The 21,398-nt window shown below is 38.7% G+C and overlaps 1 protein-coding gene across 4 annotated transcripts in view; it reads left to right on the forward strand.

Annotated features, from left to right (window-relative positions):
* SH3D19 (SH3 domain containing 19) overlaps positions 1 to 21,398 on the forward strand; it is an 87,290-nt gene that overhangs the window by 51,445 nt on the left and 14,447 nt on the right. For 2 of the 4 annotated variants that reach the window (XM_027676934.1, XM_027676936.1), the window contains 7 exons: positions 956 to 998; positions 2,182 to 2,329; positions 2,554 to 2,755; positions 3,332 to 4,327; positions 14,371 to 14,478; positions 17,554 to 17,666; positions 19,881 to 19,939. In XM_027676934.1, coding sequence (XP_027532735.1) covers positions 956 to 998; positions 2,182 to 2,329; positions 2,554 to 2,755; positions 3,332 to 4,327; positions 14,371 to 14,478; positions 17,554 to 17,666; positions 19,881 to 19,939 — 1,669 coding nt within the window. Of the gene's footprint in view, positions 1 to 7; positions 49 to 955; positions 999 to 2,181; positions 2,330 to 2,553; positions 2,756 to 3,331; positions 4,328 to 14,370; positions 14,479 to 17,553; positions 17,667 to 19,880; positions 19,940 to 21,398 lie in introns of all 4 variants that reach the window. The other 2 variants (XM_027676937.1, XM_027676935.1) reach the window with 2 other exon arrangements.

Genomic DNA, 21,398 nt, shown 5'->3' on the forward strand with positions numbered 1-21,398 from the left:
CCTTTAGCACTCATGAATAGTGCACATCCAAAATGCCCTGTCGAAGAGGTATGTGTGACGCAACACTGTGCAACTTGGATCAAGTGTGCTTGGCTGATTTCGGCTAATGGTGCTGTGATGGCACGGGACAGGGTCAGCATAATGTCGGCTGTTGCACCATGAGATTCTACCACTTCCTGAATTGCACTTGCTATGCAAAAATTTGTCCCTTGGATAATTTTCTTTTCTCTGTAAGGAAATCCAAATGAAAATATAATGTGGCCGTTGGAAAAAAAATTATTTGAATGTAAATATGGCAAAACCAGAAAAATGAAGATGTCAGAATTTGCTCGTTTTATGTCACATAAACACATGGTTTGAAAAAAGAGAAATATTTCTAACTTTTAATACACAAGTGATTAAACTTTAGCAAATATCTAGCTGGGAACATTTAATTTTTTCTTTTTATATGAAGGAGGGTGAAATACCTTAGTGCCTTTCCCATCTATAAGAACAAAGAGAGACATTAAAAAAAGATTAAAGAGGACATCTCAGAAATGATCCATCAAAAGGAAAAGTCAGACATGTTTAACACTTCTTGTTGCTTTATTCATGCATTGTTTTAACTAAGGAAAAAAAAGTTTCAACTTTTTTTACCACAATGCAGAATGCAAGAACACGGGGCAAGAAAGAATACAGGGGACAGGACAATCTCTCTTGGTGGTAACTTGGACATAGAGTGACTTTAAATGATTATGAAACTGCACCCTAAATGCTTTAAAAGCTTCTCATATTTAATGCAAATAATTTTTTTTTAAACTTGGCCACTCTTAAAATCTGGAATTTATGATTAGATGCTCAGTGTTCTCCATGTCGTTGATAGTGGATTGGTAAGAGCTCTGCTATTATCCTCATTATGTTGCTGTGACAGTGTATTTTAACCTTTTCAAAACTTTTGTTTCTTTTCTTTAAATAGCTTCTCGGACCTCTAGCCATAGTGAACAACAGAGGGATAGAAGGTATGATGCCGTTATTTATATTGCAGTTAGGTCTCCTCTAGTTTATTTTTTTTTCCTTTTCTCTATCCTTAGTGTGTTTAAAAATAAACTAGACTTGGAATAAAATAGAAATACCACGATTCTTAAGCACAGGATAGGTTAAGAGTTTGAGGAGTTTTCTCATCAACTTTTTTTATGTCTTCAAAAAGAGAATGCAACCAACCATCAAACCTCTGCAGAACTGTTTTCTTCTCCTGACATCTATTTAAAGGATCATTTCACAATGAAAATAAGCACACTTTCAGGCTTCCTTTCAGTTGCTCAAAGGGCACTGAGAAAGGAGGTCATCAGCCTGGATAGCTGGTGAACTGAGTCTGACATTATTTTAGATGTGAAGGAACTATACCCCTCTTTTTTTTTTAATTGTTTTTACAATAGTTTTAGGAGTTACGCTTCTGCAGGTTTATTTCTGTTAGCAGGCAGACCCTTCTGTAAGCAGATGCGTCATCTACTCACAAAACTCCCTTTTCAAAGTGTATGTTGTGTGAGACTTCAGCTGGATCAGTGGTGCTCTGGGAGCCACGGTCTGGGAACGTGGGCCATCCCTGCAGCTTATGCTCTAAAGCAGCTGGTACAGTAATAAACCGGGGGTAGTACCTATGGGGCCTTCACTGTCACGGAAGTCCCTGGTGTACTTGATGCTGTAAGCAAAGGGGCCCTGTCCCAAAGGCTTCACCAGGCTGCTTCTGCCCCACTTAAGCACGGTGAGAGGTTTCCCTTGAGGTCTGAGGATACACAAATTTTTAGGTAGCCAGCCAGAAGCAGTTTTAACTACCCTACTGTTTTCACACTGTAGCAGTCTAAGGGCAAGCACATGATTACTTCTCATTATCCCATGAAGACTAAGACTTCTGCCATCTAATTGAGTTACACTTGTGTTTAAGTACTTTAAGCATGTAAATTATTTCACTGAAGCCAATAAACCTACTTTCTGGCTTAGGCATTTAATTAGGTGCTCTGAATAGAAGCCCAATGTGTTTGTTAGAAAGGTCACGTAAGTTGCTTTTAAGTCGTGGAAAACTATCTTTGGTTAAATCAAAAAGACCTGGGCTATTTTGATTTCCCATGAAGAGAAAACCTTTTTACTTAAAAGAACTATTTTTAAATGTTTTAGATAATTATTCTCCATTGCCTTCATTTCCAGGCGTCCTGAAATTACAATAGTTGCTGCTGAACCCCTCCGGCCATCCTCATGGTTTCCAGGTGCAAGCCCTGTCACTCCTCAGGGATTAGGATTCCCTTCTGCGTCATCTCATGCTCAGTGGAGAAGAAATGAACGTATTCCAGCTGAGGTGAGCATGAATTTATGTGAGGCATGTTTGATTTACAAAGGTAAAAAGCAAATTAAGAGAGGAACTGAGTTTTTGCTTGCTTAGGTTTCATCACATTGAATAGAAGATTTTATGACAGTGTTCTTTTCCTCTGCATATGTTAGTTTAGTATTTTTAAATTTATATGGTGCCTTTTTTTTAAAGGATCATATCTGGATGTACATTTATATTTGTCTATTTTGTAGCTTCCACCATCATATGAGCAGGTGATAAAAGAAATCAATCAAGTGCAAGTCAATACAACAAATAACAATAATGCTGCTGCTCCCAGACATACCACTACTTCTGCAACACAAACTGACTTTCCAGAGGAACTAATCAGCCATTTGCCAGGAAGTAATGTAAAAACTAGTGTGCCTACACACTGGGAATCTGCAGGCTGTCGAGGTGAGGCTGATTTGGATTTCTCCTTAGTGAAAACCTTACTCTGTTTCCTCAATGTTCTCTATTATTGGTCTGTGCAGCATTTCATATGAATAACAGTTAAATTTCTATAAAAATCTTCTCTTCTGAAGAGTTACCATTGCATTCAGACTATAATTAAATCTTGAAAGTTTTGTTTGATTCAGCCATAATTACAGTCAGAGCTTTGGGGCCTGAGGAGCTCAGATGTCCAATCAGAATAGCAGCACTGTCATACATTGAGACTGAAAAATGTGCAAACCTTGCTGGGGAAGTTACTGTACTCTTCTTTGGTGCAGATGTTGTTTGCAGGCCCCTCAGTGCTGCAAGTTAACAAGTAGTTTTTAACTCACAATGTGTAGACACCATGTATTTCAGCAATCTTCAGCTTATTCCTAGAGTTTGTATATTTTTTCATGCATCTTTTTAGAAAGATCACTGCATTTTCACAAGCATTGGTAAGTTCTGAATGAAAACCATCATGTTGACCATCCTGATGGCTGTCAAACCATAACATAAATAAAGTGTTCTGGGGTAGGTAACTGAAACCTTTTCTGTTAGCAGGGCAGAGTCCTCTTAAGCCTCCTAGGCCTTCTGCATCTCTCCTGATTAAGTCTCCTTCAGAAAATGAGAATCCTTTAATAGTCTTTGAAAATCCTGAAGGTCAGAGGTGCCAAGAAAATCCCAATGCTGTGATATGTCCTGTGCCAAAGCCAAGATCAAGAAGCAATCTCAGACCTGTGGTCAAAAGTACTGAAAGTGAGACAGACAATGGCGAAGAAGTGAACCAGCCCACCACAAAACGGCAGCAACCTGCAGTTCAGCAGTCACCTCTTTCAGATGACAGCTTACTAGACAATCACTTGGTGACAGGCAGCATGAGTACAGAAAAGAGCCAAAATAGTATTGTTTCAAGGATCAAAGTTTTTGAATCCCAAGGAACTGATGATACCTCAGGATTAGCAAAAAAGCCAGAAATTGCCCCTCGTTCATTCACCCCAAGGTCTGTTACTACAAAGAAGCCAGCAGTTGCTCCAAAGCCAGGGGTGAGCAGAATTTCAGAAGACTGGGATGTGTGGACCGAAAACAAATCAACAGCTTCCAAGGAATTGCAACCTCAGCCTGAAGTAGTTGGGAGCAGTGTTGGAACCAAACCTGAACTGCCAAAGAAGCCAAAACCTGGCCTTGTTAAAAGTAGCAGTAGTGATTTTCTTGATGCAAGGAGTGAATCAGTTGCAGAAAATAGTGATGGACAAAAGAGATTTCCTGTTCCTGCGCCAAGGCCTCTTGTTCCTAAAAAGTCATGTTATGCAGAAAATCCTGCCCTGTCTTTGGCCTCACTAAAACCGATTGCTGCTCCTTCACGGGCTTCTGTATCTGCCCAAGAAAAAGTTGTCAAGTCTCTGGGGGAATTGTCACCTGCAGCCAACTCCTCAGCACCTGCTTTGCAAAATAAACTAGATGTGGAAGGAGATCTGATCAGTTTTGATGATGATGTTTTGCCCCTAAGTCCAGCTTGTGTAGTTAAAGATGGCATCAGTTCTGAAGCAGCAGCAGGTAAGAAAAAAATTTTTTAAATGTTCACTCTGGTTACTCTTTGCAGGTACGTGATCCTGTGTGAGTTATGTCTGCATGTCTTGACGGGGTTTATGTGGGTGTATGAAACTTTTGGTTTTCTATTATGTCAAGATCACTATGAAATTACTTGGATTTTGAGACTCGGCAGGTTTCAAGGCTGTATAAATCTCAGAACTTGTCTGCTGGATTTATTACGTGATTATTAAAATAATGATTAAAGACGTGATGTTATATGCTAGATGTCACCTCTAGAATGTATCACAATTTTCTCTGGGAAATTTGGGGCATCTTCTATCTCGCCGTCTAATCTGACTAATTTTTTTAAATGCCTGAAGTTCTGTAATGGGAAACCTACTCGTCTGGAGAAGTAGCAATGTTTGTGGCATTTAGGGAAACTTCCAATCAAACATATGGGGACACTGTGTCACCATTCCCTACTTATTTTCTCTGTCCTATCTTTCTATCTTGTCTTGTCACGTGACTATATGCTTGTTACACAACTTCAATTTTTTTCTAATAAGTGAAAATAATTATTTCATATGGACGGATCAGTTACTACAGCTACGTCTCTGTTCATAAACCTTGTTTCATACCACTAAGCACTTGGGATTGATTTTTTAATGCTGTTTTAGGTAGTTTAAGACACAGATTGGGCTATCATTAAATTTTATAGCAATAGGTTTTGCTCTCTTAATATTCAACTATGTCCTATGATTTAGCTTACCAACCCCATTGCAATCCCGGGAGAGTTGTGTTTTAAAGCACATACAAAATGCTTGTTTAAGAAACTAGCGGTGATTTTTAATAGTTTTTTATTTTTATTCTCATCTATTGGGTTTGCATGGCAGGGTTTTGGTAGTGGGAGGCTGCAAGGATGGCTTTTCTGAGAAGCTGCAAGAATCTTCCCCCATGTCCAACAGAGCAGGAGGGACCCCAAGCTGGAGCAGGGAAAGAGCGTGAGGAGTCCTCCCTCTGAGGAGGAAGAAAGAGCAGCAGAGAGAGTCTGTGATGAGCTGACCACAGCCCCATTCCTGTCTCACTGCAGGGAAGGTAGAGAAAATTGTGAGGGAAGTTGAGACCAGGAAGAAGGGAGGGGTGGAGGAAGGTGTTTTTAAGATTTGGGTTTATTTCTCATTATCCTACTCTGATTTGATTGGTGACAAATTCAAGTAACTTTTCCCCAAGTCGAGTCTGTTTTGCCCATGACAACAGTTGGTGAGTGATCTCTCCCTGCCCTTATCTCAACCCATGAGCGTTTTGTTATTTTTTCTCTCCCTGTTCAGTTGAGGAATGGAGTGATAGAGTGGCTTGGGTGGGCCAATCTACTGTTCTAAGTAGCAGGCAAGAAAAGAGAATATTTATATTTTGAAAGTGCATAAAAAGGAAAATTATGTTTTTGCTATGTACAGTAAAGAACAGACTTTCCCTCAACCTTGAAAAATTAAATAACATTAATTCTTCTATTAAATCAGAGAGTGAGTGTTCACAAATGAAAATCACTTGAAAAAATCCAGCTTTCATGATGAAGTGGTAAGAATGTCACTCTTACTCTTTCTCGTTAGTGTCCTAGGTGTTATTCTTGATTTAATTAAGAAGAAAATGCTTTCCATTCTCATGGTTAACAGAGGAATGATTCAAATAATAGTTCCCTGACTTTTTGAGTCACCTGTCTGTGATGCAATAAAATGTCATCTTTGCTGTAATCACTTCTTGCCTACTAAAGAGAAAAAGGTCTGACAGCATTATCACTTTATTTCACTGTAAAATTAGGATTAATTCCAGATTTTTGCTGTCATTTGTGAGCTCAAGATCATATATTGTGCAATGTCTTGACAGAACATCCACAAGAACAACGCTGGCTTTCTGAAAATGAGGCAACACAGAGCACTAACACTAGCTATTTCTCACGTTCCCGTAGGAACAGCTTAGGATTTGCAAGATGAATCCACAGTGAAATGTTTTGTGAAGGCAGGAAGAGTAGCTCTAATCTTGCTCCCGGTTCCCCAGACCTTTGCATTTCTTACATATTTGTCATTGTCATTACTTAGCAAAATGACAGCGCTCTGCTTGTTGTTATGGCAACCCTAGGAAAGGAAGGAGGCTTTTATGCAGTGCTGTTTGAAACCAAGCACCAACATCTTTTTTGTCAAAGAGCCAGTGTTACATCACAGATTGCAGCTTTCCCAAAGCTTCATTTTTTCTGGTACAGCACAGCTGAGTCTGGTACTTAGACTAATGCAAATGGAACTGGACGGATCAATCACTGCTGCTGCTAATGCTGGTGTGGAAGTTAGAAGGTGAAATGTTGAGTTGATGAGAAGGGCGCAGAAGTTGAAGTGAGCATGTGAATGAAAAGGTGAAACAGGCAAAACAAATTCAGAGTCTCCACAGCAATTTAGTTGACTGACATAAGACATCAGCTTCCTCTAACAGAAGGCTGCCATCTCCACAGTAGTGAAAGATATTTGAATACTGTGTATGTGCTAATATCAACAGTGTTGACAACAAAACAGTTTATAGTTCCACCAGTTTAACTGTCAGTGTTTAATTGGTAGTTTAAGCTCGCTGGATGATTCTCTTTCAAGTTTACCTCAGGCAATCCCATGGGTTTCATCAGTGTTTGACAGCATCTCCAACAGCACAGCTGTTAGTACAGTGAATTTACCCTTATCCAAACAGTAATGATTTTATTTTTAGAGGTGAACCGTGGCAGAATCTTGCATCCAACTCATGTCTCTGATGCTGGCCCAAGGGAAGTCCCAGAAAGGAGAAATCAGTCTACATCAAATCTGTAGAACTGCTTTGTCATCAGCCAAAATTGATGCCAGTTTTAGGTGCCATAATTTTGGACTCGAAGGCCAGAGATAATGTTCAAAGTCATTTGTATCCTAATGAAATTACTTCTGTTAAAGCCAGTCATTTTAAGATGTGAAGGGATCTGTTTGGGCCTCTACATGTTGAGGTTCTAACGCTTGGATGATGGTTGCGATATTCTGGAGCATGTGGGATATTTTTGCATTTCTTTTATAGCTGCTAACAGGGATTTGTGCAGTTCCTGAAGTTTTGGTAATCTGTCAGGTGGGCTCTCTTCTCACTTACCCATTTTTACAAAGACTTGGAAATTAAATGCTAGTGCAAGTTTAACCAAGTGTAAATTCATGGCTTCAGAAGACCCATGATTTTAACCATAATTTGTGTTAGTTGCTGTGTCAAAGCATGTAGTGTGCCTGCTTGCTGAATGTTCTGACAATGTGTGTTTTGGACAAAGAAATTAAGGTAACTGTGCATTTAAAGTGCGCATTTAAATTAAACCTGGAGGTAAATCTTGCTAGAATGTTTTTCTTCCTTTTCACATAAGGGGAGCTATGCTTCCTTCTCTCTAAAACACCATATAATTCATTGATTGCTCTGTGCCTAACATACCAGAACTCAATTTAAACCAAATTCTTTGAAAAGTAGTTCAGAAAGAGGCTTACCTTACCAGCAGGAGACAGCTCACATTTTGATAGCTTCATTAGATTCAGTTTGAACAGTAGTACAACTACTGCATTTCTTAATTGTCTTATCTATCTGTCTGTCTGTCTGTCTATCTAACTATTTTATTGTAGTATAAAGGTTCATTTCTGCCTATGGGGTGAAAAAAACCCCAACCAAACCAGTGCTGCTATCCATTTATGTGTATTGTTCCTTCTTGCAGCATGAATGGTGGCATTTGTGTGACATTATAGACAATTCATAAAAACTGCTGCTTTAGTAACTCCAGATTTGTCTGCTGTGGCGATATTGCCCAGCTGCTTGTTTTTAATTGCTTCCTCAGGAAGGAAAAGAAAAACAGAAAAGAACTGAAATAGTTCTAACTTGTAGATTAGTCCAGACATATCTTCAAAATAATGCAGCTTTTCTTAAGGTTCTGCTGCATTACTTCCAATGACTCTTATTGTGTCTATATTAAAGACACCTGTCTCCTTTTTTACTTACTGCCAAAAGTATCAACCCCAGAAAAGAACGAGCTGTTTCATCCATTTTAATCTGCTCTTTGGCTTAAACCTCTTATAAAAACAGATTTACCTGAAGACATGCTGCTGTGGGGTGGAGTAGTGGAGGTTCGGGTCTGTGTTGTGTCCTGTTGGTTTTGCTGCAGGGTTGGCAGTCTCCAGCAGAAGTGGCAACAGGCATCCATTAAATCTTCAGTCACTACAGATGTTTGCTTAGTGAACGTAAATTGGAGCCTTCAAGGACCTTGAAAGGAACTCCACTGTTGCCACAGGAGAGGGCCTTATATCTAAGTTCAGGAAACATAAGGTTTTTAAATCGTAGCTGTGTAATAGATGAGGAGCCCCTTAAGTTGTCAAATGCAAATGAATTTGGTTTTGAGTTCTGGGTCTATAGATACTGTTAAGTGGTAACACACAAGTAATAATGTTCTTAATAAGATCTGTCTTCCCTGATAATTAAATTTGTTTATTTTACAATAACACTTAAAATGCAGATATCCTTTGATCAGAAAGTTTGTTAAAGAACAACAAAATGCTTATTTGAAAGAAAAATGTTTTTAAATAAAACTATTTTTCCTTTGCTGAAAACATGTGAGATTCTTGCAAGAGAGTAGATAGGTATTTTAAACAATATTATAAATTACCTTGTCCTTCACATTTTCAATAAAAAAAGATTTTGTCTGCCCTACTGCTTTCCGTTACCTGTTTTGGAAATTTCCAGCTAGCCTTTTTTGGGGCACTCAAATCTCTTGCCAGTGAACAACCATTTATTCACCTGGCAAGAATGGACAAGGCTGTGTTTCTTAATCTCTAGGGGAATTTGGAGGCTTGTTTTCTTTGTTACCCAGTGTATGTCCAAATACCCTCTGGCATCCAGTTTTTGAAGTTAGACCAGGTTATGTAACCAATTTCTAACAACATGCCCTCGTAGCTGACCTGTTCTGGGCAGGAGGTTTGATTAGAGACCTCCTGAAGGCTCTTGCAATCTGAACTATCCTAATCTTACTTCAACTAGCAAAATAGATTAATGATGTAGGAATAGCCTCCAGACTCTCACATATTAGCTCATGCTGGGATACACAGTTCTTTTGTGCCAAAGGCACTGTAATTTCTATTACCTTTACTAGTATGGACCATCTAGCAATGAACCAAATGGTTATGCTTTTAGATATACACAGGTACAAAGTGTGGGCATTCCAACACTTTGAGAGAGAAGTGCTGAAAGCTCGGAAAAGGTCCATCTGTGTATTTCTGTCTGTGTATGAGTAGTACATGTGTAGTTTCCCACCTCATGAATGCTTTTATTGCCGTTCAGTGTTACAATAGCCCAAGAAATGTTGCTATTCTAGTAGTAGATTTTATCTGCTCTCCAGCTTTCTGACACTGTGGATGAGACATTCCATTGCTCAGCTAAGGACAGCTTGCATTTTCAATGAGTACATTTAGGTCAGATCTTCTGTTGCATCTCTTGGCAAATTCTTTTTCTGTACTTTCCAGAGAATACAAAACTCTGTATAATTCTTTGTCTTTGTGCACTTTTGTCACACTGATTGCTTGGCTCCTTCTGCAAAGCAGATGTACTTTTCCTCTGCTCCAATTTTAAATCTGAAAGGATACTAAGTCTCCTGCTGTATAATACTGTATTCCTTTTATTTGAATGAGCTGGTCTAGTTTCCCAGTGTTAAGAGAACACTGAGAAGCCTGAGTTTCACTTGAACTTACTTTCATGTTGTTTACAGATCAGATCCTGAAAGAACCTGCATCATACTGTCTCTCTTTTGTTTTGTTTGGGTTTTTTTCTTTTGTAATTTCCCAGCCTGTTAAAATATATGGTCATGACCAGATCACGACAATTTTCCATGCAGAGGGAACTGCAAATCACTTCTTTTGTGAAATGTGATGTAGTCCATATTATTTTCTCTGTGTCAGAAATACCATTTCTAAGAACAGCAAACTGTTAATTGTCTTGATGAAAAATGCTGTGGAAAACAGATTGGGAAAATCACTGATGCTGGAATTTAGGTAGGATACCTGTCTAGTACATCTCTTTGTAGTTGTAAATAGGTTGAGGTTTAAAAAGTCTGAGTGAACATCAGACTTTTGATTGTGGCATTTCTCAGTGTTTCTTGAGCATGAACCTCATTCTTCTCTGTGATGTTATCTGTCAGATTTCCATTGAATCTTCAGATATATTACTAGGAGGACCTATTTGTTGAGAATCTTCCCCAGATATGGGTTGAGTATGCTTCCATAAACACCAGAGTGGTTTTATGGGCCTAGGTTTTAATAAAACCATTTGTTGATGAGGTTTGTGTCTGTTCTCTATTCCTGGAAGACTCTGACAACAGCCCTGTTCTGTGTGAAGAGAATGTATGAGCTGATTTAGTTTTTTTGATTAAAAACCATAGTTGCATACTTCTGTAGTGGCAAGTGGGGTTAATGTCAGCATCCCCAGCTTTTGTACTACGTTGTTCTCATGTGTACTGAGTACTCCTTGCAAGATTGAGCACCTTCACAACAGATAGTACTAGGCTGTGCTTTTAACTTTCCACATATTATTTGTTTGGAGATTCCCCTTATTGCTGCTGAGGTATCTGTTACCATCTTACTCCCTCTCACTTAAAGACTACCAATAAATATTTCAGAAAGATATCTGTCCATTGTCTTCACATGGGCAAAACCAGTGTTTGTTCTGTAAGCTCCGAATTTTTTATTTTAAACAAGGGTAGTAAATGAAAATGGGGGGAAAAGGCTGTCTCTCCTAAGCTGTTGAAAGAAAAGAGGTGATACACAATACAGAGCTTTCATTTATCTTTCCTGTGTACAAGCACACTAACATATGTTATCACATAAACCTTTGAAACAGAAGCTTTAGATAAATGAAACTAAGGAAGACACAAACTTTAAGCATCATTCTAAAAGTTTAATAAAAAAAATCGATAGAAATCTGTTGATATGTGTTATGAAAAATGACTTGCAGATTAATTTCCTTGAGCTGAGAAGCTTTAAATGAGTATATTAACAGTTCTGTTTTCACACCTCCGTGAATTATGCTCGAACGATGCCCAATTGTTGTTAAACAACATAAAAATTTGATATGTTGTCAGTCCCATTGCACAAAGCAGCGCAGTTGTTTTCTCAGCCAATTTCTGCTGCAAACCCAGCACTGGGGAATGGAATAACACAAACAAGGTAATGAGTTTTAAACTAATTATGAGGTGACAACAGTATAATTGAACATCAGATAATGAGTGGAAAACTAATGTTTGTCAAATGGTTTTTTCAACCTTAGAAATTACTTTTCTCAGACTTAAAATTATCAGATGTTTTGATGTAGAGACCTCTGCCAATTGTTGAATGGTCAAGAAAACCATTTCTATGCATAGCAGTGATTAACAGCTGACAAACAGCAATTTTGTACAATTTTAAATCTCCTATAAATTTACAAGAATACAGAACTGTGATTATTTTGGGTGTTTAGAGCATTTCCACTTGGTCTCACAATGTCTCTATTTTTATAAGATGGAGGCTTTGGAAAACTGTTTCTTCATTGTTCATGCAGAACTTCCCTAACCTCTGCAGAACCTTATCCTGGGAGGTGCTGTGTGTGCCAGTGTGTTCCTTATGGTCCTGCTGTGTCAAGGAGCCCATGACTTAGCCCTGCTCACCTTTCCTCTGTTCGTCCTGTCTCTCCAGCATCCCAATGGGCCAGTGCAGCCTTGAGGCCCCACTGCCCTGCTGCCTCGCCAGGGTCACTCCTCAAATATGTCATAGAGTTACCAGATAACTGAAAGAGAGGAGAAAGCCCAGGTTTTCTCTTTTTTTCAACTACACTTAAAGTCACTCTGAACACCAACACAAGAGTTAAGATTAGATAAATCTTTGGGGTTTTTAATGCAATTCAAGAGTTAGCATTGCAGCTAGCAGACAAAGGGGTTTTTGTTTCTTGTAATGATTGTACTGCCAGAATGCTTCCACCCCTCTTGTGGTCTGTGTTTTCAAGAATTCTAGAAAAACTCTTGCTCCGATGCAGCTTTCATTGAAGAAACACAAACCTTTTACTGACTAGTGCTAATCTGTAGCTACAGCAAGATGTTAGTTTTGCCCTTACCTTCTAAAATAGTGTGGGTTGCCTGTGCCTAGTTTCTGGATGCACCAGCATCTTTGGGCACAATGTGACAGAGCCATCTTCTGTCTAGATGGTAACAGAGCTTATTTTTAACTGTACCTTTAGCTGTAGACAGATTGTTGACCTGTCATGATCCTTTGTACCTCAAGTGTTGTACAAGTAGCTTGACAGAGAACTGATGTACTTGATTCATGATTGAAAATGTGATATGAAGGTACCCAGGTGAATTTCTGGGGAGCCTGTCTTGACTTGGAGAGAAGCCATGGCACAAACCCACATAGCACACCTGTACATGCTGGATCCACCTGTGAAGGAAGCCTTAAGCAAGGGGCTAGTGGGAGGTGGACATCTGAGCAGGGGTGAACATGCACGGGCTCTGTGGCACATGGTCCCTGCTGTGTGACAGCAGCATGCTGGCAATGGGAGCGGGGGCAAAGGGAGGGGGCTGCCCGCTGCAGGGAGAAGTGCCTGGGAAGGGGAGAGGCATCAGAGCCTGGGGAGCTGTGGCCACCAACTTATGTGCATCCAGGAGGGCATGAGGTTGTTCATAAATAAATACTGTTTTTCTGGATTTTCCTAAATCTTACGGAAATTCCCAGACAGAGATTTGTTGTGTCTTGCTAGACCACATTGTGATATGCTATCCAAGATTACTTATAAGAAATCATGAGTTAATATTGCATAATTTTAATTGGTTTTTATAAGTGTTGAAGAGAAAATTTTGTTAAATACAGGGTTTTCCAACTTAGTCGGGAAGCATGGCAGTAGTTTTGGGAAAGGGTATACTTTTATAAAAGTCATGAAGCATTTAAAGAGATGCCCAGCATACTTGCTCTCTTAGACTCTGACACTCCATAAATAACATCTCATTGAGCTATACATCTAAAAAGGCCACCAGAGGAGATCAGACTCAGTTGTTGTGGCTGTGAATATGTGTCATGGAGAATTTATCATCCAGAGTGCTTCTCCAGTTTCTACTTCACACTTTTATGATATCATTACGCGTTGCCATTTTACAGCAGTTTTTGTTAAAGTCAGAGAAAGAAGTAGCAGTTGTTAACAAGAGAGGAGAGGTGTAAATGTGGTATCGCTCTTTGACATGAAGGTGTACATGAGAAAGACCCATTGATTTGGTTTTTATTTATGCACAACTATTTTTACAGCTGCCTTCTACATGTGCCTATGTTCCCATGCCTATTAATAAGATACCAGCACTGAAGTTTATGAAGCATGGAAAACATTGCTCCTGTGTTACCAATGGAATGATTGGAAAGGCTTGTAAAGGAATGAGTGATACAGACAGGGGCAGAGCTCAGGCACAACTCCCAGTCCTTGGTCTGAACCAGTCTCCTCCATGTCACTAGGTTTATAACCGATAAAGTGATACAGAATCTTCAAGGGAATTAGTTGTTCTACAGCAAAGACATTTTGTAATTGGTAATATTTAAATGTTTTGTTTTGTTTCTGTAGGCATTTTATCTGCTGCAGTGGTGATTGTTTAGCTTTGACTAGATTTTATTGATTAAAACTTATAGTGAATGTGTTCACAGCTATGTCTACATATTAGAGCAACTACTTTGAAAACATTTCCCTAAAGCCATTCTGATTTCGGGTCCCTATTGCCAAGCAATGCAGTTTCTCTTGTTGAGTGGCTTATATAATCCCAGAAGGTATCTGGAGCATGTCTGTGTTAAGTCAGCTATGAATGCAGATGTACAAAGAAGACATGTTGTGTACAAATTGCTGAGTACACTAGTTGCATCAGCCTAATTTATTTTTTTTTTATTACTATCTTGGGTGTGAAGTGTAAATATCCTTAATAATGAAAGCAATACTTGGTGAGATAGGTGTTCAACAAATAAATATTAAATATGTGGAGGGTTTTTTTCCCCTTTTAGATCCATTTCAGTTCCTCACCAAAAGTGAAACTGCAAAGGAACATCCGGCTCAATCAGCTTTAGCTCGGAAACCCACTGTGATCCGAATCCCAGCTAAACCCGGGAAACGTAAGTTCTTCTCTCAAATTGTTTGAGAAATGTGTTAGAAAATAATTTCACCTGGAACTCAATGTTTATTAATTGATTTGCTGTTTACTAGCTGTATTAGCTGCCAGAGGAATCCCATGGTACAGTTTGACAAGACAGAGGAGCCAACCTAAAGGCTGTGGTGGGAGGGAAAAATAGATGAGGCTCATGTTCCACTCTCCATGCCTCCCAGCTATCTCCTCTGGCTCCCTCCATTGCACTGAGTCTGATGTCTCAAATCTTATGGGGCTAATGCATATCAAAGGGGAAAGAGTGTGCGTGAGGCGGATCTAAACACTGGCAGGGTAGATCTGGAGGAGACCCTTCCAGCAGAAGCAAGCTTGTTTTGTCAGCTAAACCTTATCACGGAGCTGATTGGCCAAATTGATTTTGGCTCTGACCTCAGCTGATGTTATTTTAATGCTGCTCCCAAGCTTCCTAGGAGCCACAAGATCTTTGTGTTGATCTTTATACACTGGAGTATATGCTTGTTTCGGTTTAGCCTGATGTTGTATCCTCAGAGCTTAGGGAGAAATGTCAGAAGATAACTCTTAAAACTCATATTTCAAAATCGTGTTTTGCTGCACTGAGTATGTGTACAGTCAACTTGTAGCAACAGTATGTCCAGGTGGCTTTTCTCCTGATACTTTCATTATTTCCCAAGTTTCCATCTCCCCCTGTCACCAACCCAGTGCTAAAATACTACATTTTGTTGTCCCCTGCATATCTGAGAAATGCAGTGATAATGATTAAAAATGCAGAAAGACTGAAGATAAAGCTGTGAGGAAAAGTCTTTCTGTTAATATCTGATTGTAAATAAAAAGGTTTTTTCAGTTAGAAGAACATGTTTATGAACTACTGTGAAGAACCCCTGACACAGTTCTTCTCCATAAAGAAATTGTAATTTCCATTACAAAAAATCCAAAACCAAACAAACTGCAACCAACCACCTGACAATTTTTTTCATTTTCTTTTCTTTTTTTGTCTGAGACAATTCTCTTTTGAACTTGTAAATAACTGGTCCCTTGCTGCTCTCTAGTGGTAATTGAGCTTTCCAGAGAAGACTGCCTGTCATCCTGTTCTTAGCTACAAATATCAGGAGGGTGTGAAGGACTGCTTTATGGGAGTCTGTGGCTGGAAGATTAATGGGATATGGAGGAACAGAAGCAGATTCCAAGAAAGCAGAGTAGTTTTTTGTCAGATAGGAGCTGCTGCAGAAATGTAAGCTGTTAAAAGTTAAAAAATGGGAAAACTAAAACTGGATCAAGGTATAACATGGATATAGTAGGATTTACATTGTAAAAGGGCCACATAATCTCAGTACAGGGGGTCTTTCACCATATTGAGGGAGATAAATTCTGTCAGGAACCAGCACAAACCAAAAAGAAAAACTCCAATAAACAAACAAACAAAAAATGCCAAAAAAAACTCCAATCAACAACAACAACAAAGCCACCCATCCAGCACTACCAAAAAGGAGACAGAGTTGCATGCTTAGGAATTTGAACTCCAGTAAAGTATTCAATTAGCATTAGCATTTTTGTTGAGATCTGATTAGAAAGGAAGCATTAAACTTCCACTTCAGTTATTACACTTAGAAATCACTGAAAAGAACACCTGCCATCTAGTTGTTCAGGTTTTTTATCTTCCTTTAGTTCCTTTAATTTTGTCTTATGAAGAGTAAGGGAGAGAAAATCAGGACATCTGTGTATATAGCAAGATTTGAAGTGGATAAATAAATGTGTCATGCTTTTTATATGTCAATAAGATGTGATAAGAGAAGATTTCTTTTGCAATTACTGTCAGGTATTTTTTATTTTTCATCCATCACACTAGCTTAGAAGAGTGATGAACTTCCTAACTTTTTTCCCCCATGCTTGGTCACTACCAACATAGTAACTATGATCTGCTCCTAAGAATCAGGGATTTATCCTTGAACTGATGAATTTTTAAATATCACAGCGGTGATTTACATCATAGTAATGCAACAGAGGTGTTAAAAATAAACAGCACTTCTCCTTCCTATGGATTGTTTCTTTGTGGAGAGTGTTTTTCATGGAATGAGCGACTGAAAGTTTTCTTTTGGACAGCATCTCTGTTCTTTTTTGTCATCACTCTATAAATGTCCGGGCTGTCTACACATATTTTTACTTAACTCCAAATCCAGCAAGAATTCAGAAGAGCTTAAGTGTCTGAAATTCATTCTGTTAAATGAATTTTCTTGGTATACAAACACATTGTAAAGTAGATGACAAGGTTCCAATATATAAAGACAAAATGTTTGGTAAAACTTGTCCAAGTGCTTCCCAGGTTTCAATGGCAGAGACATTCAAAGCAAATGTCATATAATTACCAGAGTTTTGTATTCTTGATAGAGACCGAGGATATCATCACTCTTTCCTAGTAAGAGCTGTACTGTTTCCTCTTCCATGTCCTAAATTTGCTTAGCTCCTTAAAGACTGCCCGGGAGCTTCTGTCTCTATTTTCTGTTACCCTGAATTTTGTAGCAGGCAACGCTTTATTTTCTTGCCTTTACCTTTCTGGAGATTCTTCCATCCAAGTCTCCTGATCTTTCAGGGTTACTTGAAATAACCCTCAGCTGTTTTCCAGCCTGAAGGATATTCCAGGAGCTGACAGCTGAAAAAAAGTGAGCCAGTTTAGAAATGTGGCTGAGAGATGGTGATGGTGTTTCAGGGGTATCCAGTAATGAGTCTGACATTCCCAGGGGTAGAAACTCTTCTACTCATCTAATATTATATCAATGAGTTTTGCAGCTGAAACCCTGAAACTCAAGAATAACTTGCTGGTGTCCTGGGAGTAAAGTGAAGATCTGTTATGCAAGGTGGGAAGTACTCCTGAATTCAGCCTCAGAGTTGCAATGTTTGCTTCATGTCCTTTTTCTCTTCGCTAGTCTTTAAGTGGTTCTTCCTATTGGCTGCTCTGGCTTTGAGGAAGGAAGTTGCATTCACAAAAAAATGCCCTATTTTGTCTATTGTTGGTCCATGTAAAGAAGCTATTAATTTGAATTTCATTTGGGAACTTTGGGCCTTTTTGCAGCTTTAAATGACATCCCACATAGTCCTCCACCACTTCCTGCTGAAAAGCCTATTGGGAACACATCCGATATCACAGTGAGAAAACCCAACAGTGGTGACCTAGTGAAAAAAGGGGTAAGTTAGAACTGTTTTCCTGTATTACAGCTTTGTGTGTTGTGGTTAACAGATCTCTTGTGACTCTCAAACATTTGTGAAGTAAGTTATTTGAAGGACCAAAAGATGAAAAGGACTACTCAAAAATCTGAGGCTTTTTTTCTTTTAATTATGTTCTCTAATTTAATTAGGTAATTTAGACTGCTGTCAGTTCTGAAAAGCACTTAGGTGATTTTACTGAACTTTGATCACATCTATCTTCAATTTTCTGTATTTATCATCTGGAATCAGGATATTCTACAACTTAATTTCAAAAGCACTGCAAAGTGGTTCAAAGTCCATTGGGATTTACATAGTGAAATGTTGTCAAAGTCCTTTAGAAATCTATTTTTTTTTGCCTCCATACACACAACCTCTTAATGTCTGTGCTAATTTCCAGGCAGAGGAAACTTTTCTGTAGAAGAATGAAGCTTGCTTTTTTTCAGCTCTTCTAGTTGTTTCTACTCAGTTGAACCACCTACTTTGGAAAGTAAGGCTCTGCTCCTCACTCCTGAGCACCTACACAGTAGTGGTGGACATTGTAGCTGCGTATCCTACGTGCCATTTGACACAGATTTACAAAAATGAATTAAAATAAACTAGAAAATGACAGTAAAATTTTCTAATACTGAGTTTTGTGATGGCAAGAGTGTCAGAGAATCGTGTGGAAACCACAGGCAGTAAAAAATCAAATCAAAAGCCCTCACTAGCTGGACAGCTACCAACAAATGCCTTTGTACCTACCTCTGCTATTAAGGTAAAGGGTTTTTAAATGTCACAATTGAAAAGGCTATTCAGTGAGGTCCCATCTTTTCTGGATAATGCTGAAAAAATAATTTCCAATACAAGACATTAAATAACATTTTATGCAGTACAACTCCAAAACTTTTACAATGTCATTCAGGTTATTATGATGGGCATGTATAAGCTTCAGAGGATGTTTTTAAGAAAAAGATTGCATTGAATCTGCTGAAACACTTAAATCTTATCTGTGGAAAGATAAGAACTGTGCTCCTAAAACTAGTATTGTTTGTTGGTGGAAGTGATCAAACGGCAACAGTAAAAATTGTTGACCATAAGTAGCAGTTGGCACAGATTTCTTCCATTTCATACAGAAGAGGAAAATTTTGGATATGAGAATAACAAGTTCATCTGAAAGTGGCAGGTTGTTTTCTTTCTAATCAGGATTGTTTAATCAGGACAATAATTTGGGGATTCAGTCAAGGGTCAAATTTTGTCACAAAATACATCTAAGTATTTTCTAGGTGAGAAAAGTCACAAAAGTTGTTTATGAGTTTCAAGCACATTCAAGCACCGAATTAAATAAACAAGACTGTTCAGACCTATTTCAAACTACTGGTTCAGAAAGGATCCTTTTGAACCCAGATTCAGCACTCTGATTTACCACACTGTGCCAGAAGCAGCTGTGCTTGTTCAGTGAAGCTGGCAGAATTTTCTGGCGCTGGGATGAACACGAACAGCAGGAGGCAGTAAGGATGTTCACTTGTTAGTCCATCGGTGTGGTCCAAGCCCTTCAGACATGGCACATGTCCCCCCTCTCCTGACTGCTGTAGGGTAGTAATCTCTGGCAGGGCTAGCATGGGCACCTGGAAGGAGTGATGCCTTAATTTGCCAAAGCAAGATTCACTGGGGTTTATCTGTTAGATCTTTAGGAAACATATTTAGATGCCTTCTTTAATGGGAGCTAATGTTATTTCCAAGAGACACTGTCCTGTGTGAGTTGCATTAATGTCATGTTTTCTGCTTTAAGACTGCTCAAAGTGTCTTAAAGACTGCTCAAAGTCTCTTGCATGTGTCAAAGTTAAATAAAAATTGATAATGTGAAATCCTATGGGCCGTGTAGTGGTACATTTGTATGACTCCTCTATTTGACTCTTACGCCCTTACTGCCGTGCAGTAGGAAAAGAGGGCTGGGTCATACCTAATGCACAATTTAATCTGTGTTTCAGGTAGTAAACCAGGTTATTTACATCTCCCTCTATGTCCAACAACACCTTAAAAGGCTAGAACATACCATAATACTTATTACTTTACTCCCAGACCTCCAGAAACTCTTGTTTTTCATGTCTGTGGGATATAATTTAATATAAGAAATATATAATTTTACCAAGATCTGTTATGGGGTTTTTTCCCTTAGGCTTAAAGAAATATCTTTTTTCTTTTGAATCATTTTAGGAGTTGAATCATTCAGAACAGGGTGGAGTGCCTCAACTAGAACCTGTACTACCCCCAAGGTAAGTGCAGTTCTTCAGAGACTCACTTAAAAGTTTCTGAATGTGTTTCTGAATTAATTTATCTAGTTAGTCTCAAAGTAGGCACTACCAATTTTTAGTCATAACTCTGTAGTCTTGGCTAGGTAGTATGCTTACTAATAAACAGGCAGGACCAAATTGCTAGCTGATTGATACTTGTTTATACATTAGTGATATGAGCAGGGAGATTATAGGACAGCTGTTTGACTTTTCAGCTAATATACAGTGGATGCTGACAGTCATTCCTTTCTACATCTTTAACCTTTTCACCCACAGCACTTGCACTTGGCAAGGGTTTGAGCGGTGAAGGAATGGAGGTGGCAGATGCTGCCACCCTGGAAATGGCAGATACTGGGCCAGCAGCTTCCCAGAAGCACTGACTAGTTTATACAGTTCAGTTCAGACCTAAAACACCTGTGAAGGTGCAGGATCAGTGATAACCTTGGGGTTTTTTTATTCTTCTGAACCAACAAGAAAAAAGGTCTGCAGAGGCAAAACTTGCTGAACCCACCTTAAATTCATGTCCACTCAGTGCCAGAGACAGAGGGGAGGGAGATACGGCATTGGCTAGCCAGCCTACTGTGGCTATCTCAGCATTTGCATTCTGAATCTGTGGGTTTAAACACAACAGTTTACTCTGATGTATCAGTATAAGAGAATCTTTCTGTTATTGAACTGAGTCTGTCATTAATGATAAGTATTCATTAATGTGAAAGAATGTGGTTGTACGCACAAGAGAACACCTTATGGTGTTATTTCCCCACATTCAGTTTAGCATAACAACGTTCCTGATTATTATGAGGATCTCTGGAACTGCAATAAACTTTTTGTCCTCTCACTCTTCTGCTCAAATGGATTTTTTAAATTTTTTTTTTAAGTAAGCAGTAATAATTTGCTGAATTGTTTGTTAGGGTCTTCTTGTTTAGTTGAGTTGCCTTACAAATGTATGGGTTGATCTGTTTACAGATTCAGTGCAGTCTAACTTGGAATTTCCCTTTTTGTCAATATTAAAAATGTTCAGTTTAGGATGAGGCCAAGAAAGGAGAGAGGTGGAAGTTGAACAGAAGTGGAATTTTTTTTTTAAATTTAAAAATTAATCCATACTCAACTAGTAATAGAGAACTCTTATAAGGAGCATTAGTAGAGCACTAATATGTTCTCAAGTGGTGGATGACACTCACAAAATGTGTTAGAATGATACTTCAAAGATCCACTAATGCACATTTGTTGAGGTTGATAATTTTTGCAGACCTTGCTGAGATACTTTATATGAAAAAAGAGAAACAGTTGTAGCAGAAACTTGCAGTAACTGGCTGAAGATTTTCCCATAACAATCAAATAATACTGGCTTTTTGGAATAGTGGTAGTGCCAGGGTTCTTATTAACAGAATACCTAAATTTTATGTACGTAGTTCTCGTTTAGAGCAGAGGTGATTTTTAA

The sequence above is a fragment of the Neopelma chrysocephalum genome, unplaced genomic scaffold, assembly GCF_003984885.1.
Source record: "Neopelma chrysocephalum unplaced genomic scaffold, ASM398488v2 Primary Assembly neopelma1_42b, whole genome shotgun sequence".
In the NCBI taxonomy this organism is placed as follows: Eukaryota; Metazoa; Chordata; class Aves; order Passeriformes; family Pipridae; genus Neopelma; species Neopelma chrysocephalum.